The sequence below is a fragment of the Anneissia japonica genome, unplaced genomic scaffold (assembly GCF_011630105.1).
Source record: "Anneissia japonica isolate Jap-2015-1 unplaced genomic scaffold, ASM1163010v1 scaffold432_len584295_cov189, whole genome shotgun sequence".
In the NCBI taxonomy this organism is placed as follows: Eukaryota; Metazoa; Echinodermata; class Crinoidea; order Comatulida; family Comatulidae; genus Anneissia; species Anneissia japonica.
This window is the reverse complement of record NW_022725334.1, coordinates 303,823-331,746: the sequence shown is the minus strand read 5'-3', so window position 1 is coordinate 331,746 and position 27,924 is coordinate 303,823. Positions and strand designations below refer to the sequence as shown.

Genomic DNA, 27,924 nt, shown 5'->3' with positions numbered 1-27,924 from the left:
TTTTTACAAAGAGTTAAATAGGCCTAACAATATCAAATTGTATTTAAATCAACAACATTCACAAATTGGTTAGGCCTAATAATATTTTTACACAAATCAAATAAAATTAAATATACTTGCTTTTCAATTTAATTTAACAAGTTAATTTTTGAAAAAAATTGACTAGTCCAATAAACTGTTGACCAATGAAATGCCGATCACTTAAGTAGGCGGAAACACCTAGTGATATCCGACAACGAATTGTAACGTAAAGTTTTATTCTCACAAAATACGTGTGACGACTTATCACATATGAGTAACGTTTCCTATTCGGCTATAAAATGATTTGCTAAGCTAAGGAATACCCATACATGTTGGATTGGCAGTGATTGGCAGACTAGCATACGCGCAACGTTGAGGTTTTCGTTACCCTTATTGGGTGTAGAGGTCATTATAAATATCTTCAATCAAAAAACTGGAACTATATACTACAAAGTTGCGTGGATTCTCTAACGACCAGGTAGGAACATATTTTTAAGCACTATTTATAAGGGTGACCCTTCCATCTAATCGGCTGATATTAAGGTACCTCTTGAAAAAATGAAATACAGTAATAATATAATGTTTTAAAAAGTCTCAATATAAATGCTAGGGAGTGGAGTGTGGGTCGCAGAATTGATGAAAGACCGGGATCGGAAGAAAGTATCTTACTTCTCGATGTCCCAACCGATGGACACTTTCGAGCATTTAATGTAAACGTAACTGTAAACATAAACCCTAAACTACACCTGATATTGCAGCAAATCAATAGCTATATAATGTAAACAATCGAATTTTGTTCATTTGAGGATGGATCCTGTCAGCGAACTCAAAATCTTTAATACTTCTTTTCGGTTTATTTATAAAGGATAATAAATTTGTTTACAAGGTATGTCCTTAGGCATGTTTACATGTTTAAATATTTACATGTGTACATGTTTAGACATGTTCACATGTTTAGGCATGGTCACATGTTTACATGTTTAGACATGTTTACAAGACATTTCCTTATACATGTTTACATGGCATGTTCTTTAACAGTTTACATGCTCACATGTTTAGACATGTTTACATGACATACCAATAGACATGTTTACATGTTTAGATATGTGTACAAGTTGTTTTCTTGTATTTCATTCTAATCCTTTATTGAATGACTCGTCACTTACAGGATGGAAGTGATATTCTATAGACCCTGGAGCTATAAGAAAATAAGTTTAATTATTATGCTTGGGGTGGAGTTTCTTTTGTCGCTAGAAACCAGGACACTAAGATTGAAAGGCTGGGGTGAAATACTAAGCTATATATCTACCCTCTAGACGAAAACAGTAATAATAATAACAATAATACTAATACTAATAATAATAATGATAATAATATTACTGTATCACGATTGTTACTATTATTAGAATATAATTATTATTTTAATTATCATAATCATCAATACATTTTAATATATTTTAATATACATTATTTAATAACAATGTTCACTTTTTCACTTAAACCATGTGTACCCTCTCGCTCTCTAGCCAATAGGAAGTGTTACTAGTCAGGCGTCAATGCATTCGAAATTAAAACCATATTCATCAATACTTTACTCATGGATAGATTAAGCATTGGTGAAAGGAGTTTTGGGTTAATATTGGTCTCCCCGAAAGAAAATATGTATCCAATATGAACCAGCGAACCTCCGATAAGGAGTATCGCTTCCCTACGATATGTCTGTACAATATTATGTTCCATTGCATCATTGGATCGTCAAAACGCGAAGCGGGCAGGGTTTTGGCACGTACCCCAGGGGATCATCCCGGAAGCAGACTGCAGGTTAGTAGGTCCCGTTAAATCCTTAGCCTCAGTGTCTTTGTTACGTCACTGACTTTCGAATGGTCCACTGATTAATCTGAGATAAGATATCATAATACATACTCCAAGTAGGCCTATTGAAATGCAGACCATCGTGTTGGTATTCAATATTTCGACATTAATTATGTCATCATCAGGAATGAAGCGTTCCCATGATGCATGGGGCTTTCATTAACAATAATTATGAATGCCAAACTAACAATTAACCAATTAAGCTCAATGGAAAGGAACTGGCCACCCTACCACACAATGCCGAGGCTTGTGCAATGGGCTAACAGCTCATTCCCCAACATTCAAGTAATGAATACGGGACTACATTTTTAGTTAATGTGCACTTTGAGTATATCGTACGTATCGCCGCCACTAAAAATTGAATTCTGCCGTGGATATAGGGGCTATAAAATCCTTGTGAATTGATTTATTAATTATGAATACCTATTATATAATAGTAGCCTATTGTAAATTCCATAAATGGCCTATATTTTGTAATATTCGAGAATTTTTAATATCATTTTTAAGTTTGTTTAGAAATGTTACGCAAGCCATAAGGCTTGATATTGTTCCATTAGCGTTACATGTTGATTTGGCGCTGCGCATGCACTGTGGCTTCCACGGTAATAGACCTTTCTGGTAAATCCCGCCCCTTGGATATTGTTGAAAGGTCCACAAAAAGATATCGGTCAGGTTCACAAGAGAGCCCTAGTATCCGGATCGAGAGCTAACCGTTAGCACCCGTGTGAGAACCCCCAATTGGTTAGCGCTAACCGTTACCAGGACCCGGATACGCTAATGATGAGCGCGTTTCTAACAATCACACGTAGGCCTACGCATTTCCAGTTTCCTATTGGTCGGTGATCCGATCATCATCTTCTTGGTATCTTGATTGTGGATTACTTGTATGAACGCACGGGTAAGCGGGTATGTTTGTAATCTCTATCCTGCTAACCGTTAGAAGCAGCCATGTATGAACATAGCCTTCGTAAAATACGTAAACACGTGGGACACACGTGTGTGTTTTTTTGTAGGACAAACGCGTAACCTTAGGGATGTTCTGATTGGACAGTTGTTATGTTGGTTTGACACTCCGGAAGGGTTCATTATACGAAGCTTAAGGATTTATTTTGTTTTAGAAAAAAAAATCCGATGTCAAGGAATTCGATTCTGTTAACTTCCAACCTTCTAATTTAAAAACAAGCATCTTATTGTGAGATTCATAATGAATGAATTATTTATTTTTTTGCTATCAGTCATGCATTATGCTGCCAGGCCTTTCGAAATGTGTACCAACCACCGAAGCGAAGGAAAGCCTCATGAGTGAGCGCCAACTCACGACCAAACGTAATTTGACGATAATTTCTTGTGATAGGTATAGATATGATCTTATGATTCACTCATCCACTTATGATCTAACTTAATTTTACTAATATGCATATGCCTAAAAAAGTTTTCATTAGGTCACGGTTAATAAATTCATTACCATTGTATTATTATTAATTATGTAGTATGCCTAATTAATAATTAGTTTATAAATGTAATCGTTTGTAGGCTAAACATAATAACTATTAAATTTGAAAAAAAATATAGGCATTACTAGTAATTACCGTAAAAAACTTTTTCACAAATTTTTTAACCATTATAAGAATAGGACTACTCTGTTTTCTTTACAATACAAACTGCGGTACTACTCTCGGTCGCTATGCAAACCAATTACACCGGTGGCGTATCTGGTAAAAGTAGCCCACATGACGTTTTATCGTTCCTATCATATTTCCTGTAGCAAAACATCATATAAATAAAATTTATATGGTACCTTTCGGTTGGAGTAAACTTGTGAACGCAAGAGCGTTATACGAAAGCCTGTCTCGACATTGACATTTTTTCATTAAGTGCCAAGTGTTATTAAGTATAATATTATACGTGAGAACATCTTGCAATACAGCATTTTTAGGATAGTTTGCTGGAACAGCGCCCGTTTGCTATCCAATTCTGCACAGCCTCGACCTCACAGAGTATTGGTTCAACCTCGAATTTAAAATGTACTTTTGATGTTTCTATTAGAGATCAAGTTATCTATATTGTTTATTTTTGACATATATTAACAGGGTGGTTTGAGATCATCAAGAACGATATCACTGTTAATCATATTTTTCTGAATATAGGTGGCGCCTAAAGACCCCGCCTCCGCTAAATTCACAGAATAAACATGTATAAAATATTGGTCCTGTGTTTTAAAATCAAGTCTGCACAAGGTTTTGGTTTGTTGCCAATTAGATACAGGTTTGTCAAAATTAATCATTAATTATGGTATGTGTTGTACTAAAAAAAACCCTGAATAGTATCTGAATCTTTTACTGTTTATATTTAAGCTTTAAATTATAACGATTTTCATCGCAAAACTTATTAGACTAGTGGCCATCAAAATGAAAGTGGTCAAAAACATTTTTTCGTATGCAGCATTTGTTACAAGATGGCAATAAGGTGAATCCTCATCACCAGCTCTAGGCTCACGCGGAATGGGCTGTCGCTACGCTGAATTTTAAATTTAAGTGCCAAAATTGACCAAAAAATGAAAAAATGTCTACGTTTTTACCGTACCCCAATATCGTATATTTAAGCTGTACGTAACTGGAAAATTCAATTTGAATATATGTGGTACCATACGAAGGCTAGTAAAACTATCTATTGAAAGATGTGTATAATGAGACATTATGTTAATTGTGTTACCCACAATTTACCAAATAACGTAATATTATTTTTTATTACTTTTTTGGCAAAATTTAATACCGGTAATACATGTTTTATTAAATAAATAAATACGAACAATACTAAATTAACACCTTTTTGTCTGATACTTTTTTCAAAAACTGACCACATACAAAATAAAACACCTATACAAATTTCGGACATTATTCATTTTGTATTTCGGAGTTATAAATGTATCAAAGGTAATTTCCCGCAAAAATGGCAAATTTTAAACTTTATTACCCCAAAATGGTATTTTGAAGCCTAAGTATGTTAATAAAAGATTCAATTTGAATATATTGGTATCATACAAAAGCTAATAAAAGTATCTATCAACTGATGCGTATGATGACACATTATGTTAATGTTGTGACCCAAAAATTACTATAAAACATATTTGTTATATTTTTTGGCTAAATTAAATAGGCCTAATATATGTTATATTTACGTTTAAAAAAAGAAAAAAACAATGGTGATTCTCTTCACTAAGCCTTGGTTCACACGGAATGGGCTTTTCAAGCTGAATTTTGAATTTTAGTGCCAAATTTGACCAAAATATGGCAAATTTTACACGTAATCCAATTAATATAATGTTTCATCCATACACATCATTCGCAATTTCCCGCAAAAATGGCAAATTTTAAACTTTATTACCCCAAAAAAATTTTACACGTAATCCAATTAATATAATGTTTCATCCATACACATCATTCGATAGATAATTGTAGTTGCTTTCGTACGATACCAAATATATTCAAGTTGAATCTTCCAGTGACGGACTAGCTTCAAAATACGATTTTGGGGTAAGAACATGTAAATTTTGCCATTATTTGGTACCTAAATTCAAAATTCAGCGTGGCAACAGCCCATTCCGGGTAAGAAGAGCTGGTGATGAATATTCACCTTGTTGTCAGCTAGTAACAAATAATGTTTACGAAATTGTCTTGTTTTAGCACTTTCAAACTAATGGCCAACCATCTATATGGGGCGCGTTATTATATTAAATATTAAAATCTGAAGTCTGAGAGTGCCATTTCCTGGCATCAAGAGGTGCCATGCTCATAAATATTCGCAGAGAGAACTCCAAGGTAGAAAGCAATCCTACCAGGTACTGCTGATGCCTTATGTAATTTTGTATATTTATGTTCGTTTTTGTAAATTTGGAATGGTTGAAATAAATTACAGGATACCTCAGTTCCAACCATGGTGGGGCTCAGGTGGTATGAACCCCCCCCCCCCCCCCCCCCCATCTGTGAAAGCCCCTCCATGGGTTACTCCATTTTAAAATTCCTGAATCCGGTACCATAAGTTGACACATTGATCTTAATTAACCTAATGCAACCAGCATATACTGGCGAAAGCTAGCAGGTCTAACAATAATTTTCGGTATATAAAGTGCCAGCGTTTTGAATGGCGAACAATTATAATTCGGTCTTCCAGCCTTATAGCTTTTCCTCATTGTTTAACTGAAGACGGTTAGTGTATATCCAATCGAAACATTGGGACATTGCAATCCAATCTTTCAGAACCAAATACCATCAGTTGAGATTTGTTAGCCTATGCCACAGACTATACCGAAATCATATAATAATACTTATTCGGCGTCAGCGAAGTGGGTGGCTGTGGCTCCACGTTAATCTCTACCCCAAACGAGCGATGCCTTTGGAAACAGGCCTAAATTAACTAATAAGTGATACTCAAGAATATTGTTAGTTTACTTCCACGATTAGTGAATTCAATCAATCATTCCTTTATTATTAATCGCATTCTGTTCAGCAGGAAATTGTATATTCACCAATAGAAACATGAGGCCAGTGTCTTCCCCTTAAGCTGACCAGGGTGGTGCGGCCATTGCGGCAATTGATCTGCCTTCCCTCACCCCATCAAACAGAGCTGTTTGACGACAACTATTATTATCATTATGTTTATTATTATTAGAACTGTGTCCAGTTAAAACATTGATTTGCTATTCACTATTTGAATCGTGTAATGGGGTCTGTAAAATTATGACCTTTCCAAATAAAGTTAAATTCCTTTTACGCCATAAATAAGAATATGTTTTAAGGACTCGATTTTTTCATACCAATTTTTTTTTTATTACATATAGATTTGTCATGGCAAACAAATATACCAAGAACTGTGAAACTACATTTTCTCAATTTCCATTGGCCTAACCACATGTTGTTTGTCTTTTTTTTTTTTATTTAATTGAAGACCAGAAATCTTTCCAAAATTAACTATTTTATCTAAACTTTTTTTTATACTTTTCTCATCTTTAATAAATAAAACTGTATCATTAGCTAATTGCGCTATTTTTACTTCACTATCGCAATTGCTCGTATTTGGTAGCACAATACCTTTTATCCTGTCTCTTATACACATCTAGATGTGTATAAGAGACAGTATATATACTATGCAATTACCAGACACCTACTGGTAGAAATGTTTACTTAATTAACTTCGATCATAACTCAGCATTTACAGTATAATAACATGTAGCATCTCAGCAGAATTATTTTATAGTGCATCCAAATAATTTATGGCAGATTTTATTCTGCATCATATTGAGAAGCAGCTAAGCCGCAAACCCAGGAACCTTCCATATTCGTTGTAGATTTCTAATAATTAAGTTCAACGAGTTTTTAAAATTAGAATCACTTAATATTTTTTCTATTTTCAACGCTGCAATCCATTTGAATCCATAGAAATTTATGTATCCAATTAGAAAGTATGCCAAACGTTTTCAGATTTTATAGAAATTTGAGGCTGTAGGCCATCTGTAGATTTTTAACCAACATAACTTTACCTTAAAATTCAAATTTGAGAGATATATTCGGTTAGTTCAAATTTACATATATTTTCAGTAGCTAAGTTTTTCCTCTGACAAGTCGAACCTCCAGTCCATACTTGAAATGGGCGCTGCCAGCTTAGCAGTGTACGGTAGTAGAGCCGCAGGATTATCCTTGGTGGAAACTACAAACCCAAATATACTGACATTGAGTTACCTGCGTGTACAAAGTTGTGATGGCGACGCCAACTCGAAGTCCAGGGTGTGCCCTTTCCACCTCCGTTTTGCGTTCGCACTCGTTCAATTCATTTTTTTTTTTTTTTGTAGTTTCTTAGTGGTTTAAAGCGCCCTGAGACGGTTTTATTATGGGAGGCGCTATAAAAATGCATGACCATTGACATATAAAAGCAAGTAATTTAAAATAAAATGAAAATTATGGGTAAACTAATCCTTTATTGCTTGATACTAATAAAAAAATAATGACTCTAAATTTCACGTTAAGCCGCGCCAAGGGAACAACAGATAGCATATTCAGCCTGTTATAATAACAACGATACATTCTAACTGTGTTAATCGTGACATTATTTTATCTTTTATGTGTTTTTTTTTTATCTTTTGTGGGGTCGTCCCACTTTTATTCACAATTCATATCTGGCATAAACAGCTACTGCATACTGTATCAGTTTCTCATAATGGGTAAAACTATTATACTTTGCAGAAAACAAATGTGATAAAATTGTAATATACAATATAAATACAGCACTTATCGATCGATCAATCAATCAATTAATAATCAATCGGTCGATCATTCAAATTAGCTTTTCTATGAGCTATTCATTGGATCTAAAATTAATAAATAGTACCCATGTAGATCGTTCAATGCGTTAAAAAGACATTTAAAATAAATTAAAAACAAATTTAAAACAAATCACTGTAAATCCATGTGTAAAGTTAACCGATCGATTAAAAAAAATGCATTACACTGTACATATTGAGGTTGGTCAAGTACATTTTTACATATAGTATTTTGGTATAGGCCTATTTAATGCACTTTCTTATACTTTTTTCAACAATAAACAGTTGATAGACTGAGGTAAATTTCTGTTTATTAATTTGTTTTAACACATTTGCTTTTTATATGCAAAATAAACCTAATGAAAACAAATTGTCTACATACGTATTACCAAGTACCGGTACTATGTTTTTAAAGTTTGCGTCAATATTGTAGTTCTTTGAGTAAGTTCGTTAATGTAATGCCATAGATTACTGGCTTCTGCACATTCATAAAATAAATGTGCATCATCATCCTCAACAAGATTGCATTTTAAGCATGTGTTTGAGTTTAGAATTTTCCATATACATAAGCCTGGCCCGGAATTTATCAATCTCAGCTTAGCAAATATCTTAAGTCAACAAAGTTTAGATGTCCCTAAGCAAATATCTTAAGCTGAATTATCAAACAATCTTAGCAAAATCTTAGCTTAAAAATCGTCTAAGATGGTCCATACGTACAATCGACTTTTTAAATTTAAGCAATTTTTAAGTTAAAGCAATATTGATAAATTTGACTTAAGCAAAAAAATGGACTTAAGATGAATTTCAGCTGATTTATAATTTGATAAATCCGGCCCCTGGATCCGGATTGGGAGCTAACCGTTAGCACCTGCGTGAGAACGCCCGATCGGTTAGCGCTAACCGTTAGCATTATCCGGATACCGCTATCGGTTATCAAGTTGAGCGCGTTTTTATCATCTACCAATCACACGTACGCGTTTACAATTTCTAGTTTCTTATTGGCCAGTGATTCGATCATCATATTTTCAGTATCCGGATCGGGATTTTCTCGTATGGACGCACGGCAGCTAACTAAAGCCTGGTTCTCACGAGAGCCCTAGTATCCGGATCGGGAGCTAACCGTTAGCGCTAACCGTTAGCACCTGCGTGAGAACGATAGGTTAGCGCTAATCGTTAGCGGTATCCGGATACCCTAACGGTTAGCAAGCGCTATCGGTTAGCAAGTTGAGGGCGTTTCTATCATCAACCAATCACACGTACGCGTTTACAATTTCCAGTTTCTTATTGGCCAGTGATTCGATCATCATATTGTTGGTATCCGGATCGGGATTTTCTCGCACGGACTCGTGGCAGCTAACGGTTAGCAGGATCCGGATCCTGCTAACCGTTAGCTGCCGTGTGAGAACATAGCCTAAATCAAATTGGATATCAGAATATCATATTGAGTTAAAGGCCATTCCACATGAATGGAAAGATGTGATTTTTCACAAAATGAGAATGCAGAACAAGAAAAACCTTTGCTTGTTACAAAACTGTGTAACACAAAATGTAGATATTTTCTAATAATTCGTTCGATTGAATAAATCTATTTTCAAGCACAATATCTTTGATTTTTCTTATACCTGACCTTACCCAGTTTCTATACAATAGTGATAGACCATTGTAAGTTATCAATTTATTTCCCCAAATGTTTTGTTCGAGTATTTCATTGTAGCATGTTGGGTATTTCATTATGATTTCGTTAAAACTAGTTAACGCCTTTAATATACCTATATAAAAACTAGGAATACCTTCATATTTTTTTACATTTAAGTGTGACATATTTTCAATAACATATTGCGGGTCAATTCTGTTAAAATACATAGATGGCATTAATTTCCACTTAGACGTTTCATCATTGAAAGGATGTCTAGCTCATGATATGTTGAATGATTGCACTTGAGATCTGAAGTCGGGTGCTTTTATACCACCATGTTCACATTTGTTTATGGAAGTTAATCTTTTTATTTTTTCCGTTTTTTTTTTATCCCACAAGAAGTCATAAACAATATTGTCAACTTGTTTTAAGACAGATTCGGGGGTTTCTAAAATACTAGAATTGTATACCAGCTTTGCTAACGCTAATTGTTGTAAAATTATGACCTTTCCAAATAAAGTTAAATTCCTTTTACGCCATAAATAAGAATATGTTTTAAGGACTCGATTTTTTCATACCAATTTTTTTTTTATTACATATAGATTTGTCATGGCAAACAAATATACCAAGAACTGTGAAACTACATTTTCTCAATTTCCATTGGCCTAACCACATGTTGTTTGTCTTTTTTTTTTTTATTTAATTGAAGACCAGAAATCTTTCCAAAATTAACTATTTTATCTAAACTTTTTTTTATACTTTTCTCATCTTTAATAAATAAAACTGTATCATTAGCTAATTGCGCTATTTTTACTTCACTATCGCAATTGCTCGTATTTGGTAGCACAATACCTTTTATCGTTACATCATTTCTTATTTTTAACGACATGACTTCGGCTACCATGATGAAGAGGAGAACAGACAAAGGGCAACTTTGTCTAATACACCTGTGCATACTAAACCTCTTTGAGCACCAACCATTATTCGTTACAATGCACTCAGTGCTACAATACAGAACGTTCACCCATTTTATAAAAAATGCCCCGAAATTGAAATGATAAAGTGTATTAATAAGAAAATCTCTATTTACAGTGTCAAAAGCTTTTTACTGAAATCAATACTTATAATTGCACCGGTTTGGTTTTCAATATCCACATACTCAAGTAAATCTTCTATAAGCTTGACATTTTATCTTTTATGTTAGCGTCTATTGTAATTTTGCTAGTTTATCATAATGCTCATAATAGTTGTAATGGATTGTATGAAAATCTGAAACTAATTTTTCCTGTTTCTTTTTAACAGGAATCGTAACGATGTCGAAGACGCAAGCTGGATTATTTATTTTTCTCTCGACAAGTTTGCTAACATCTTTGTGCAGTGCGGTGTTCTGTCGAACTAATCCGTGTGTATACGTTCCTGATACACGCAGATTAGAATGCGCGAGTTTACTGCTGAATTGTATACCGAACGTAAACCGACGATTGCTTCTGACGATAGATCTAAAAAACAACGCATTGACGCATTTAACATCGAGGAGTTTCATCAACTATCCAAATCTTCAACAGCTTGATCTAAGTAGTAATCAAATATCGTCCATAAACCCGGGAGGTTTCTCTGGTCTTAATAAACTTAAAATACTCTGGTTGAGTTTCAATCGTATCACTTCATTGACAAGTAAAGTGTTTCAAGCGATGCCAAATCTCGAAGTATTGCACCTGGAAGGCAATGCAATCGTTACAATTTCCGCAGATGCATTCGCTGGACTGACTCGATTGAAAGAGATTAATCTAAATGCTAATCGTTTACAGAATCTTCCGGAAAACGTTTTTCATTCCGTGCCGAACTTAGTTCGTTTGTCTCTAAGTGAAAATGTCCTGAACCTTCCTACAACGTCTAGAGTATTCACTAGTCTTTTGTCATTGGCAGACTTGGAAGTAGAAGGCAATCGTTTCACAAGTATACCAAATATCAACGGAATGAGATCCCTATCAGATCTGGATCTTACAGACAATCAAATAACCGTTATCCGAAATAATACGTTCTCTACTAACGTGAGGCTTCGTGAGTTGAAATTCGGACGGAACAGAATAGCCTCCATCCAATCGAACGCATTTACTGGAATCGCCGGCTTGCTTGAGTTAGATTTAGGCTTCAATCTGTTAACCTACCTACCCGAGCAAAGCATCAGTCATATGATTCTACTGGAACGGCTTCTTTTGAATAATAACCAACTCCCTTCTATCAGTAATGACTTGAGCTCCATGACAAAACTTCAAGTTCTTCGACTTGACAGTAACGTGCTTCGAGAATTACCTAGTCTCCGAGGAAACACAGCCATGACTAGTATAGGATTACGTACGAATAAACTCACAACATTTGATTCGGCGAATATCGCATCTATGCCTCAATTAACACGAATTGATCTTCGTAACAATCTACTGAACTGTGATTGCCGACTACAAAGTCTGCGTCATTTCTACATATCTCAAGCGGTACCAGGGTTTGAGGTTCCAATCTGTACCTCTCCGATGGCTTTGCACGGACGAAAGTTGACCAGCGTTTTAGATTCACAGCTTGTGTGTAATAAGCCGAAGGTCGTGGTAACACAACCCGTCGTGACTGTTGCACTTGGTCAACCCGCCATCCTCCATTGTCATGGTAGTGGAAACCCAATGCCCATAATAACATGGAGACTCCATGATCGCTTTAGGTCACTAGTTACAAGGCAGACGAAAAGCGTTAAGTATAGCGTATCGCAGTTTGGGTCACTTCACATCGCTAAAACCGTTCCAACGGATGCAGGCTCCTATATGTGCCGCGGCACAAATCCTGCTGGTGAAGCTCAAACCGAGGTAAGACTTCAGCTCCGTGCTCCACCACCAAAAGGCACAACAGCAAAACCGACACTGATAACAGCTGCACCTAGGCCCACGATTAAAATAGAATCACATGATGTACCGGGAGTACACATCACGCCATTTGATAATGGTATTGTCACGTGGCAAGACAGAACAAAACTATTAAATTTTCCAAACATACCGGAATTTGACATTCCAATTTCAACGAAACGACCAGATATCCCAATTGGTGATAATAACAATTCTTCGAATCCAATGGATTCGTGCCAACTTAGCTCTGCTCCTATAGTTGCAAGTGTCGTCGTAACATTTTTCCTGACTGCAATAATGTGCACCATTCTAATTTTGTTTTTCTACAAGCAAATACGGTACTTTCTGCGAAAATACACTCCTCTACGTAACTACAGTTCTCAAATAGGAGTTCGCTTTAACAGCACTGGTTCAAGAGATCACAATTCACATTTGCCATCATTTGAACAAACCAGCGAGGTACTACAAGGCGCGTATGCAGTGCGCACAACTCCTGGACAAGACGAAGCCTACCACAGTGGTAGCTGCTCTAGCAGAGAGAGTATTGACAGTAAGCAAAGTAACAGGTATATCTTGAGCGATACGCTACCCAGCTCGACGAGTACGAGGTATCTTAGTTACGAAGATACGCATGTATCACACAGTCTGAATAGTTACTACCGCAGGCCCCATGGTCACAACCTCTATCAGAACTATAGAATTGCCGAGGAGGATCCAAATTACGCTAGTCTTTTTCACCCTCCAGGTGGGCCACCAGAGAGAGCTAGCCAGGCTTTTGGTGGTAGGACCTACATGGCGTTGAGGTGAGTGGACGAGAGTATCTAGGAAAATATACGCCGTTGTCAAGCGGAATTGTCAAATACTGCCACCGTATGACATGCGTTTGTCGGTGGGCTAGACAAGAACAGTCAGATTACAGTCTTGAACAGTCTGGAATTGCTCGACAATAGGCCTTGTATTGTTCCGGCAAAGACATGACCGTCCACAAAACCTGGCTGAAACCAACGGTTAGAGGGAACCACCGTATGAATATTAGACACATTGGGAGTTTGTCACTAAAATATTTATAAAATACGAATCCCCTCCTTGGTTTTGGAATCTGGATTCGCTGACGGATAGCCACACTACTAGAATGCTGTACGATGAAGCAATCAGTTTCATTGACATAGTTTCATTGACATCAGTTAGTGCAGACAACAGGCATACGCTTTAACATAAAAGAAGCTTCAAGCTTACATGGAAAGAGTGGCGGTATGTTTATGGTCTGGCCATGCTGACTTCAGTCACTGGTTGTCTTGGCTGTGTGTAGAGACGAGAGTGGGTGTGTACGTCCAGGTTCAAACCAAAGACAGAGATCAGAAGCACATTCTTCGATTGATATATCAGAGTGTACCTTTAGGCTTCACTGAAATTCCACAGCGATTGTTTGCATACTTTGATAATGTAAAAATATAAATAATACACCAGGAATATAATTATTTATCAGATTATAATTCTTTGAAATTTATTTAAATGACTGCAGTAAACCAAGTAAACGTACAAAGCTATAACGTTCTGTCAACACGATTCAATTGTATGTTGATAATCAATGTGATATGCTTACATTTGGATGTAATATAATATGCGATGATATGGGCACATCACACCAATCCAATTTGATGGTGTGGATAGAGATAAAGAATAGAACTCTCTTGAAGAATAGAAACTTTAAGATTGTGGGCACATCGAACCAAACACTTTGCTTCAGTCAACAACAGCATGGTGGTGAATTCAGTCACATATACCACTTGTATTCTAATAACAGACATTTCCGAAGTGTCAATCAAATTTAACAGCTGACTAATCAGAACGTAATTTCCATGGCATACATTATAGCAACACCTTAAGCCGAAAACTCACTGCTTCGTTTGACGGTCGTACGACCGTCGATCCTACGACGAATCAAATTCCGTTCAGGTGAGCGCTAGGCGACACGATGCCGTCTGCTGATTGTAGGTGGCAGTTTGAAGGGATCGTCATTAAAAACGATCCGTTGCGCACGCGTCGTGGCGTTGCGTTTTCCATAGAATAGCGTTGCGGCCGTCGGGCGCAGTAAGTGCCTAGTCTAAGCCACAATATACCGGTACAAGGGGCAGGTTATGTCTATTTGTTATCTCAGTGATACTGTAGTAGGCTATTTTACTTAGATGATAGATGTCATTTCTGCTATTATTTTTATGTTCTTTGATGTTCTTAGTTGATATTGGTGATGTGCCCAATATAGTGGCATACCGAAGGGACTGGAGCCCCTGGGCAGGGGTTTTTAACGTTCAATTATGTATTTTAATGTATCGTTTATTTTTATGTATCGTGATTTGACCCAAAACTGACCTAATTAGTTAATTTGAACTAAGATTTTAAAAATAAAAATTATATAAGAATTTGCTGGGGCCCCCTTACGCTCCGGGCTCCTGGGTTTAGCCAGTGAGAGCTCATAGCCACTGGCTCAATACTCAATAACTTGTATTTAACATGTACAAAATACAAATGCAATGAAATTTGTTTTGGTTCCTTATGGAGCATGAAACAGGATTACTATTAATGCTCCACAAATTGAGAGTGGTTTTATCATGATTATTAGCAAAAACCGTATTGTACTAAATGAGTGCATTATGTAGGGTAGTAGGCCTACTTTGTTATGCCGGTGGTGGACTGTTTTCGATAGTCTTCAACATTGCAGTGGCTCTAACAAAAGTAGGACTATTTCGTGTGTTGTAATATATGTATAGTTTAGATTGTAAAAACTCTTTTAACTCTTTTAATAAAAAAAGATTAAATTCCAAATATTTGAAATGATTGATTACTGTGTATTTCATATGTGCTTCCTACAATTTCTTTTAGAAACGGTATAAAATGACATCACGTAGATCCAAATTAATGGTGGCAACCACTTGGGTTCTAACATGATTGAGGATACGATAAGCATAGAGCTCCATGAGAGATAGTGGTTATCTACATTAATAAATATAAATACCCAAACACATGGTTTTTTTTTCGAAATTACCTGCATGGAAACCTGAGACAACTACATAAACTATATAATTGTATCAGATGGAAATTGTATTACTAATGTGTTGCAAAATAAAACTTTAGGATCCAAAATGTGTGTTCTAATGTTGTGGAACGTACCGTACCCGGGCTCACTTTGATCGCGGAATAGTTTATGAACATGTGTTACGTCGTATTTTGTAATAATTGTCGTATCTTACAATAACCTGCCGTATTTTGTAATAAACCTTGTATTTTGTAATAGGCATACCTGTCGTATTTTGTAACAAATCTTGTCGTAGGCCTATTTTGTAATAACAGAGCTGTCGTATTTTGTAATAAATCTATGTCGTATTTTGTAATAAACTGAGCTGTCGTATTTTGTAATGAAGTCTTGTATTTTGTAATAACACATCAAATGCCTGTTTCTTCTTTTTGCAGTTTTCACAAAATACGACAAGGTTTATTACAAAATACGACAGGTACACTATTACAAAATACGACAAGTATTACAAAATACAACAATTATTACAAAATACGATGTACCGGCAACAAACGTGGCGAAGCGTGGAAGAAAGGTGGAAAATATTCAAAACAGGGGAATTTCACGTTTGAACCAATTGAACCAATCGCTGGTCATGCGCAAAAGGTGTTTGACCAATTTCGGCTGGTTGTAACACATTTTTACTTATCCTGATTTTGAAATCAATATTGACAATGTTATTACATCTCAAGTTTCTCTAACTAAGTATCTTGGTGTTTTAATTGACAAGTGCCTTTCTTGGACCTGTTATACAAATTGTCTTCTTAATGTCATGTTTAAATATAGAGGTTTTTTTCAGGCTCAAGGAAACACTTCCAAATTATGCTTCATTTTTATTGTATTCCACTTTAGGTTTTCCTCATCTATATTACTGTAATATTATTTGGGCCGACTCCAACAATACTAAGCTTCGATCCATTCATCTCAAGCAGAAACATTTCATCAGATTGTGCTCTAATGCTCATCGTCTTCATCAGTGCATGTTTATTCGCTCAATTTAATACGTTAAACAGATATCCACAGTTTGTGTAAAGCTATATTTATGTTTAATTTTTTCAATAAAAACCTTACAGTTTTGCTATTTTTTCCGACCCCATACTTTTAACCCTGATCTTGCTAGACATACAATAAGGACACAATGTCCATTGTTATGGAATGAAGTTCTCAAAAAGGGTAACCATAATTCCTGAGCTGTGATTTTTTGGTTTTTCCCTGCCGTTTTTTTACTGTTCTCAATTATTATCATCAATTTCACTCATGATGTAAACAATACTGGTGAATAAAAAAACTTGAACTAATTACACGAGTGATAGTAAATTTACTAGGACAGGCGTCAAATCCATGAACAAATTTTCTTGGTTAAAGTGGTAATAAATTTCATGTGTTTTACTTGTTTTCAAACTTTACAATAAGTCATTATGTTTATATAAAAAATCGAATAAGTTCATGTAATCAAAAAACAAAAAACAAAACAAAAAAACAGCATTAACATTATGTTAATTTTGGTACTTAAAAGTAGGCCTAGGCCCTATGTCAAGACACATGGTTTATGATTAATGCAAAAGAAATTTGAAAGTTGTGATCGGAAGAATAGAATTATTCACTATTTTGTTTGATAGTAACATCAGGTCATATAATGAATATTTAAAAAAAAAAGGTTAGATAACTTCACAAAAAGATATGTCTATATTACATAGATCAGTAACTAATTTAGTTCATACTATTATATAATATGTACAGGATGACTGATGCTGCTTTTTAAAGGTTAAAAATGCTACGATTGTCAAGCTGTAAATATATACAGATTGTTAAGACTGAACATTTCATACAATGGTTATGTAAGGGGCATACCGTACCTCCTTGGCATACGTCTTTGACTATGATTAAAAATGAATAAATGTACCGGTATGTCACGGATGAATAAATGGGGTAAATTTACCGCAAAGAGAGAAATTTGATGACGTCAGCGTCACATACGCACGGACGCATACACACACGGATGATTGCAAAGGTTCCTGTTGCTTTACGGTATAGGAGCCAATAATGATGATGATGATGATGATGATGATGATGATGATGATGATGATGATGAGGACGACGACGACGACGACGACGAAGATGATGACGACGACGACGACGATGATGAGGATGATTATAATAATGATATAAATAATTGTAATAATGGTAATTGGTACCATAGTTATATGCTTAATAATAGCTATTGTGGTAATAAAAGTATAATAATAGTATTAATAGAAGTAATAGTAACAATGACAATAATTAAATTATAGTCTCCAATCCAACATTTGATACACAGGCAATTCACCAATGTTATGGAAATAACATGCAATAAACCATATCTGAATCCCAATCAGAATTCAAGAATGTCAATCTCTTAATTTATTCAAAATTACTTATAACACTTTTTCTGATTTCACAATTCATTTCCTTTTATATTTTCTTGGTCTATACTTTTAACATTTATTCCCGGCCCCGAAACTTGGACTCAGAAGTACCGGGATGGTGTCCGGCGGGGGATAGGTTCTACCATTGTTTAGTTAGGTTTGTAGTTAAGATAAAAGTTGTGACAGCCCCGAAACCTTGACTCAGAAATACCGGGATGGTGTCCGGCGGGGGATAGTTTCTACCATTTTTATCTATTTAAGTAATCGTACAGTATTTGTCCTACCTGGTAATCCCGGCCCCGAAACCTTGACTCAGAAATACCGGGTTGGTGTCCGGCGGGGGATAGTTTTTACCATATTGTAGTTAAGTTGCAGTTGAGCATAACCTTGAGCTGTAATTCCTTGCCCCGAAGCCTTGACTCAGAAGTACCGGGTTGGTGTCCGGCGGGGGATAGTTTTCCACCAAAGTTTTAACTGTTGTTTATTTTGTTGTAGTGTGATGGTTACTTTTGTTGTTGTTATTGTAATATGTGTTTGCAGGACCATACGGTATTGTAAAACAGCGGTAAGATCTCGCCTGTATATGTTATCCTGCCTAAAGATGTTTTAAATAAATAAATAAATAAATAAATCATAGTTTCAGCTGTGCATGTCGTACAGAAAATTAATAGCATATATAAAAGCATAACATGGCGTAGAACTCCTAGCTTACGCTGACTTTTTTTTTTAAAGTTTTATAAATTACAATTATTAAATATTGGTTGAGTATTCCATTTTACTTATGGCTATATAGAAGTAGTTTGGTAGTTTTCAAACCTCACGGTCGAGGTTTCAATCCTCAGCTGTATGTATTTTCCAGGTGTCCTTGAGCTTCTTGCTATCCAGGAGTATAAATGGGTACCTGATGGGTTGCCTAGTAAGCCGATACGGCAGCAGCACCGAGTATGTGAACTCAATCATGGGGTACAAATGTACTTCGTAACCGAAAGGAAATGTGTTATAAGCCTAATAACATTATTTTACTGCATATTCAGTACTATGAAGAAATAACGACTTTAGCGAATTATTATTATAAAAAAGATGACAATAGTGCAAGCCTAATGGATGTCGGTTTATATGTGACTTCGCAGTTGAAATTACGAAATTTAAAAAAATTGTTTTTAATCCGATGTAACTTCCATGATTTAAGATTATGGCGCTTTTCAGTCGCACCCCCCCCCCGCCCCACACCATGAAAATGCTCGAAGCAAGTACATAAAAATCACCCCATATCACCTTATTTTGCGAGATAGCTCTTGTAATGTAACACACATACCGAATAATTTAAGAAACAGCAACAAAACAATCATTGAGAAAATACAATTGTGGGGTACTTGAAGATTTCTTACTTAAAAACAACCGACAGTTATGTATGCTTTTTGAAGATTTTTATTGCAAGATGCAAGGTAAGAAAATATTTCATTTGTTGCAACTTACGGCTATTCGAACGTGTAATGATCTTTATTTTAGTCTAGAGGTGCATGACGTATATTTTAGTAGCTGTTTATTGCTGATTGTCACAGGAGTGATTTGCTGGAAACAATACGTGATTGTTCTGGAATGTCATTAAACTTACGCACACCCGCACACGTTCCTCAAACCCACATATTTACGCAGTCTTTTTGTGAGACCCAAGGTTGGACCTTAGGAACTTGAATATCCAAGAGGCAAGACTTGGCGAAAAGGTCCATTGATGTTCTTAATGTTGCAGTTATGATTATTTCATGTCAATAAAGTACTCTAGACTGAAAAAAAACACACTTGCCGATTGCCGAAGCTGACCGAAATATTTCTACTTAGTGTCTAATTCTACTTAGAGTCACTGTTAACAATCAAATAGCCAATCAGATTGAATCAACTAATTATTATATAATGTAGGGTACCCAATTAGGCTACACTTTTTTTTTTATAAGAACACATTTTATAAGAACACTGAGGCTGAAATTGCTTTAAAAAATAAGAACAAAATAAGAACAAATTGTGGTAAAATGTCAAATGAGGTTTTTGAAAAACCAAAAAAAAATTATATCTGCACCTTATGTGCAGTAATGTAGGTGTGACTATGTAATACCCCTATAATCAGGTGTACTGTCATTTGGGGCCATTTTTATCAGGCCTTTTTTCTGGGGCAATTTTTCCAGGGCATTTTTTCAGGGCCCATTTTTGCTGTACAATAATAATTTTTTATGTTTGAAAAGTGTGTAAAATAAGAACAAATTAAAAACATTTTGAGCCTGAAATTGGCCAAAAAATAAGAACACTGAGCCTGGGCAAAATTTTACTGGTTCTTATAAGAAAAAAAAGTGTACATTTCAGACATGAAAGTGTTATCCTCACACAAGTATAGGCCCACTAGTTTGACCTATGGAAGCATTAATCTAAAAGTAATTAATCTGAAGAATTTTATTTGTTAGTTCTCAATTTGCTAGACCAGCTACGTATGTAGGCCTACTGGTGAACATCGTCATCTGCCATAGCCGGTCTGGATCAGCATGACTCTGAAGGTGCAGGGACATCACAGTACTCCCAGCGTACTTCTGGATCCATAGTATGACACCAAGGCCTAGATCTTCTACTACTTTGTCGTGGTGTTACTGGTGCTGTATTACCCAGTGTTCGACAGTAGTTGTGATCGCCAAAGTAAGCAGGAAACAATATATTATTTCCGTACCCTCTGTACTTTTTCACAGGTCGGTGAGGTGTACGTTCCGACCAACGCTGACACGTAAGTCCAGATTCTGTGACGGAAATAGTGCCAAAGTAATCTCCACCATCTTCTCTGGTATAACACTCTGGGTCTCGTTCGGTTTCTTCAGTTTCTTCTTCGTCTTCTCCATCTTGTTCAGTATTCTGGTTCTGGTCTACGTGTTCTTGTCCCTCATCATCTAACAAACACAAACAATATTAATAATCAGGGGCGGATCCAGTAGAGGCACGGGGACACGTGCTCCCACCCCCCACGTTCTGCCACTAGAAATTCTGGATCCGCTCCTGATAATGATGATGGTAGTGATGATAATATTAATAGTTATAATAATAGTTATAATTATAAAATAATAATAATAATAATTATTATTATTATTATTATTATTATTATTATTATTATTATAATAAAATAATAATAATAATTATAATTATAATTATTATTATTATTATTATTATAAAATGATAATAATCATGATAGTAATAATACCGACGATGATAATGGTAATAGCAATGATAATATAAATATACATAGGAGATAATGAGTACGGTAGAAATTAATAGTTCAGAATGTTAGACTTCGGAAGCTTTCGTTATCGCCGTACTTTATGTAAAGCGGTAAACTTGTCACATCATCACTAATGACTGTGACAATAATAAAAAAAAAATATATATATTAATATCAAATCATATAATTAGGAAGACGCGTGATGATGACAATAATGAAATTGGTGATTTTGATGTTGATGAAATAAGACATGAAACATACAAATAATAATATTACTTAATATTCGCTACTGCTTATTTTATAAATACCATAATTAATGTTACGGTCATTAATAACATAGTAATATTGCTGAAAGTATAATAGTATTTCAGGATGATGATGATGATAATTATTTTTTAAGTGGTGATAATTAAGATCAAAATAATTTGTATAGTATTATTATTATTATTATTATTGTTACTGTTACTGTTATTCTTATTTTTATCATTAATGTTATTAATTTTTAAATTATATTATTATTATTATTATTATCATCATTGATATTATTTATCATGCAGTCGTTAAAGTTGTATTGTCCCCTGAAAATGACAAAAGATCATAAATAATAATTTTGAAATTAACTTGCTCATTTTGCTGTAACATAGGCCTACTACCGTAATTATTAACTTGAGCCTAGGAAATTATTGAATGAATTAAATGTGTTCCCTAATTTTTATACTGGATGGTTTTAATAAAAGCAGTAAAACTCTTCCAGTGACTAGTGTTTCTATCATTTTTTTAGCTTTTTAATTAATTATGGGCAAAGATAATAAATAGCAGAAGATAGAGCAGCTTCCCAATATAGCGGAACATCCGTTTCAAAGGCATTGTGGGTACACGGAGAGCAATCTTACCCCATCCGCGCGGCGGCGCTATATAGAAATAATAAACATCAATAAAGGCGTCGCTCTGGTTCATTTGTTTCCTGTAGTTTCTCCACATAGTAAAATGGTCAAATTTTATCCCATTCGCGGGAGGGCGGATGTTTCATCAATTTTAATGTAAGTACGCGAAACAGCTCATTCTTTTGCTATTTAAGTTCTTTGTTATGGGTAAATATTTATATGTTCAAGTTGATAATTTGTATGTTACTTCGTTGCGTTTTTTGCGTTTTAATTTAATTTCAAAAATTATTTTTATTTTTATTTTTTGTATTTTTCAATATTATTATATCTTCAATATCATACATTCTATATGTGCATATAGTTATAATAATAATACTAATAATTATAATAATAATAATAATAATAATAATAATAATAATAATCAGTTTTTATATATAGCGCAAATTACAATTAAGTCTCTAATCATAACAGTTTTGATTTTATAAGAACGTATTTTATAAGAACACTGAGGCTGAAATTGCTTGAAAATTAAGGACAAAATTGAGGCTGAGGTAAAATGTTAAGAGGTTTTTATTTATTTATTTTTTTTTGTAACAGAAAAAGCAACAAATCTTATCTGTACCTAATGTGCAGAACTGAGGTGTGTTTACCTTAAAATATACAAAACAATAAATAAACTCAAGAAACATTTAGTACCTTCAAGACTAGTTTATTTGACAGTAGGCCTACACTAGCTTTCGTGCACACAGTGCACAGTTTTATTTTATATTACATCAGACTAGTACGGCTCATCTATTTTTATTTAAAATATACAGTTACAGCAATATACCGCTGTACAGTAATAATTTTCTATCTTTGAGAAGTGTGTAAAGTAAGAACAAGATAAGAACATTTTGAGCCTCAAATCGGCCAAAAAAAATAAGAACACTGAGCCTATGCAAAATTTTACTGGTTCTTATTTTTTTAAAAGTGTACAGTATCACCTATTATAATAATTCCCGTTTTAATACTTTTCAGATGAATTATAAAGCCGAGTCGAGGTCTGTGTTACAACGGAAGCGGGTGTGTCTGTGAAATTTAAGATTATACAAAAGACTGTACACTATATTATAGTCTTTGATTATACTTACCAGTTTCGTGGTGTTCATCCGCGATATCAGGCTCGTTTACCTCTTCGACAGCGTCCTCAATTTCATTATCCTCTTCGTTACCAGTCACGTCTGAAACCGTTGCTTCACAATTAGAAACAGGTGATTCGAGAGCTGAAGTTTAAAGAAAAAAATTATAATGCATATTTTATGATAAGTTAGGATAATAACCCATAGGCCTTGCTTCCAGCATTATTGTGCGTAAGTGCGTGTACGGTAGAAGCCGTGGAGAGGTGCTTTTAGTACGGTAGCTTCACGTTCGCATTGTTTAACGGCAGGGGCTGAACTTGAACCAGCCTTGGGGTAATCGAAAGATACAAATATTCTTTAATGTGCACGCACAAGCCGCATGTTGTGTACTTCTGTTTTAAGTCATTATCAGAGAAAACGTGGTTGTACAAACTCAATCAAGAGTAGGGTCTGAAACCAGCGCCATTGTTTTATTAGTGGTCGTCATCTATCCATTTACCCCGTGACCAGTGGTGGAGCATCCAAGTCGGACACGCCTGGACCCCATAGTCGTGCGACGCCACGACGAGGTCGTCGGAACCCTTCCTTTTGGACAACTCTATTCAGGAAACACCCCTATTAAGGGGACACTTCCGTGAAAAGAAGTTATCTTTTAAATACAATTTAACCACTTTTAAGGGGTCACTTTTTTGTTATTGTATTTAAAAAACTACAGTAGTCACAAAATAAGGGGAAAAATCATTCAAATTTATATTTTGACACCTGTTGAGCAATAAACTTAACATCAAATCAAAAAGTTGTCCATACTTAGAATGGACATTGGTATATGCCTAGTGCATGTGTTACTTCGTATATATACAATCTTGTAAATTTTGACTAAACAATGGAGATTTCTTGTTTTGTGTATTTTCATATAGGATCTAAACCGTACAGCCTGCACACTGATTTCTAAGTTGTTAAAATCTATTAATAGGCCTATTCCAGCTTGTGCATCCAATAGAAAGTTCAATATTTAAAAAAAAAAGAATATTTGGTCATCAACATTGCACTCGAATCAAAGAAACAATAGGGGACATATACAACTTTTTTAGCTTTAATTACATGTCTGTTAATTTCATATCTTAAATGAATTATTTTTTGAATTGCAAATTAAAGCAAAATGATAAAGAATCTGTGTCATCATTATACGAAAACATGGCAAAAACCACTATAAAGGGACAGTTTCATGTTTTTGGGTTAGTGTTCCCTGAATATGGGTACCACCCCTATTAAGGGGACACTTTTTTCTGCCCCGAATGCGTCCCCTAAATAGGGGTCTTTAGTAGAATGAACTTTAGTTGAGCCAAATAGCGTACCAACTACCTTTGTCAGGTGTTCACGTGCGGCGGGAAAATTTATTTTCCATAGGATGGTAAAGCAAAATCACATTAATTATTCATAACCATCCTTAGAGAACATAGTTTGCGCATGTGCTATGTTTAAATCTATGTCAGCCTGATCTGATCAGCTGCTCTGTACATCTCGATGGGACCTGCTATTGTTCGCTACTATATTTGATAGAACGACACACCGTCACACGACGCTCTATTTACGCAGTAACTTTATGGACGGAATACAGCTCTTTTATGGGCCTTAAAAAATGTAAAAATAAAACAAGTGAATGGTAGTAGATTGTGAATCTCGATGGGACCTGCTATTGTTCGCTACTATATTTGATAGAACGACACACCGTCACACGACGCTCTATTTACGTAGTAACTTTATGGACGGAATACAGCTCTTTTATGGGCCTTAAAAAATGTAAAAATAAAACAAGTGAATGGTAGTAGATTGTGGATTTTAATACGAAAAATTGTGTGCGGCGGTGTGGTAAGGTAAAAGTTTAAGACGAGGAGAAATTAAAAAAGAAAGGTCCACTGATTAATCTCAGATAATGAAAGACCACTGAAATTAAATACCACCTCCAAGTAAAGACTACTTTTCTGTGATTAACAAATGTCTTTTAATTGTATTATTCTAATTAGAGATGAAAGCTGCTAAAGACCATGAAACTCCCGGTCCCAGAAGTGGTCTTTAATTAAAGGAAGGGAGACATATACAATACATACTACTCCAAGTATTGAAATGCACGCCATCTGATTCAACAATTTGACATTAATTATGTCATCATCAGGAATGAAGGAGAAATTAAGAAAATTTGAAATTTTGCTACTTACCAAGGAGAATTTGTGCCAAATAATCTGAAATAGAATGATACATATATTATTACAGACTGTAAGATACAGTATGGCTGAACGATAACCAAAATGCACAAACACACGGTATAAGCACTTTCCCGTGTCGGTGGCAGTCTGGGCGGATCGTCCATCAAGCGACGTGTCATCACGTCACCGTAGTCTATTAGAATCTCTTCGGCTGCCGACACCAATATACACTGAGCTGGGATTTGGAATTCGAATTTATAACTTACTTGCTTTGCCAAACCGGCCTGAAACAAATAGAAAACAACAAAATAATCTTATAGTATTATGTCAACCACCAAAATACGTATGGTATTATAGAATATGCAATGATTTATTATTTTCTAAATTTTATGTTAAAAAATTAAAAGAAAATCTTTGTTGTTGTTATTATTATTATCACCATCATCACAACCACATCATCATCATTTCTGTAATATTATTATTATTATTATTATTATTATTATTATTATTATTATTATTATTATTATTATTATTATTATTATTATTATTATTGCTATTATTATTATTATTATTATTATTATTACTGTATTATTATTATTATTACTGTATTATTATTATTATTATTATTATTGTTGTTGTTGTTGTTATTGCTATTATTATTATTTCATTTTTTTTGTTTTGTTTTTGTATACGACATACCTCAAAAACGGCTCTGTGTGTAATTTTATTTTAATTTATTAATTTATTTATTATTTATATATGTTCATGTGTGTGTGTATACAGTATATATATGTATGTGTATGTGTGTGTATATGTATATATGTGTGTATATGTGTGTGTATGTATATATATATATATATATATGTATGTGTGTATGTGTATATATATATATATGTATATATATATATATGTATATATATATATATATATTAGTTAAATTTTTACTTAATTTTAATTTCACTTTATATTACAGTACTGTATATTATATTGGTTTTGGATTTTGTAATGCTAATAATTTTTTTAGAAGATGAGATTGTGTATTGTAATATTGCATTATATTATATTATGTTGTTTTATGTATGTTAAAAGCAATTTAAAAAAAAAAAAAAACAAAAAAAAAAAACAAAAAAAACGGCTGCTCAGACATAACTGATAATTACAGGGAGTGTTAAGTATAATCCAATGAAGAAATGATTCAATTATTCAAAAAGGTCCTGAATAGGGTGTGATGTGAGGGCCATTTGAAGGAATTTTAGAGCAAACGTCCTAGCCAAGATATCTCAAAAAACGAATCAACTGATATGAATGAAACTTTCGTGAAAGCTTTAACAAGTTACAAGGAAGAAATTTTCAAGCGTTGGTCACGATCCAAATTCGGGGGTGAATTTGAGGGTCATTTAAAATCCTACGGTCCCAGACCTAAGTATCTCTAAAAATAACCAATGGCTCTAAATGACACTACCAGAATACTTTGTCATGTTTCGATGAAGAAATGTTTTAATACATTCTGGTGACCATTTGGAGTAGGGTGTGGATATGAGGTTTAAAAGTAAACGTCCCAGACCAGATATTTCAAAAAATAATCAACCTATCTGAATGAAACTTAGGCCTACGTTAAAGCTTAACCAAGGAAAAAGGAAGAATTATGAAGTGTTGGAGACAATTCAAATTTGGCTGTTCATTTGAGGGCGAAAATGTCCTAGACCTAAATATCTCGAAAATGGATCAATAGATAACAATTACAATTGGCAGAATAGTTTGTCATGTTTTAATAAAGAAGTGTGTCAACGATGCAAAGTAAGGTATGGATATGGGGACATTTCATATGGGAAAATTTTTAATTCATCTTTACATTTAAACATGTGACGCTAAAAACCAAATCCCCATATTTCTATTTCCAAAATATTTCCATTTCAACACCAATTTTGTTTGTTAGATAAGAGTAAAACTTGCCAGCAAAAAGAACATGTCAGGAATTGGCAGGCGTACAACTGATACAGTAAAAGGCGTTCGAAAAGTATAGTGATTGTACAGTATTTTGGTCTCGATTATGGACCATTTAGAGCAAAACGTCGCAAATCAGATAGGCATATCTCAAACACTAAGCAACTCATCAAAGTGAAACTTTCGTATTAATGTAGATTGTAGCTGGAAAATAGGAACATATTTTTGACAATTTTTTATAGAAAGAGATTTGACGTTATTATTGTTATTATTATTATTATTATTATTATTATTATTATTATTATTATTATTATTATTA

The 27,924-nt window shown here is 34.5% G+C and overlaps 2 protein-coding genes across 2 annotated transcripts in view; one reads left to right on the top strand and one right to left on the bottom strand.

The window, feature by feature from the left end:
• The first annotated feature begins 284 nt into the window (after positions 1-284).
• LOC117112708 (leucine-rich repeat and immunoglobulin-like domain-containing nogo receptor-interacting protein 2) lies at positions 285-16,119 on the top strand. The gene is made up of 2 exons (XM_033255849.1): positions 285-499; positions 11,145-16,119. Exon 2 carries the CDS (start codon positions 11,156-11,158, stop codon positions 13,535-13,537), a length of 2,382 nt encoding a protein of 793 aa, XP_033111740.1. The 5' UTR covers positions 285-499; positions 11,145-11,155; the 3' UTR covers positions 13,538-16,119.
• A 4,513-nt stretch (positions 16,120-20,632) lies between these two features.
• LOC117112709 overlaps positions 20,633-27,924 on the bottom strand; it is a 12,374-nt gene continuing 5,082 nt past the window's right edge. The window contains exons 5-8 of the mRNA XM_033255850.1: positions 25,928-25,945; positions 25,674-25,697; positions 23,470-23,601; positions 20,633-21,129 (exon numbers count right to left, since the gene is read on the bottom strand). Coding sequence (XP_033111741.1) covers positions 20,732-21,129; positions 23,470-23,601; positions 25,674-25,697; positions 25,928-25,945 — 572 coding nt within the window. The 3' untranslated portion in view covers positions 20,633-20,731. The remainder of the gene's footprint in view (positions 21,130-23,469; positions 23,602-25,673; positions 25,698-25,927; positions 25,946-27,924) is intronic.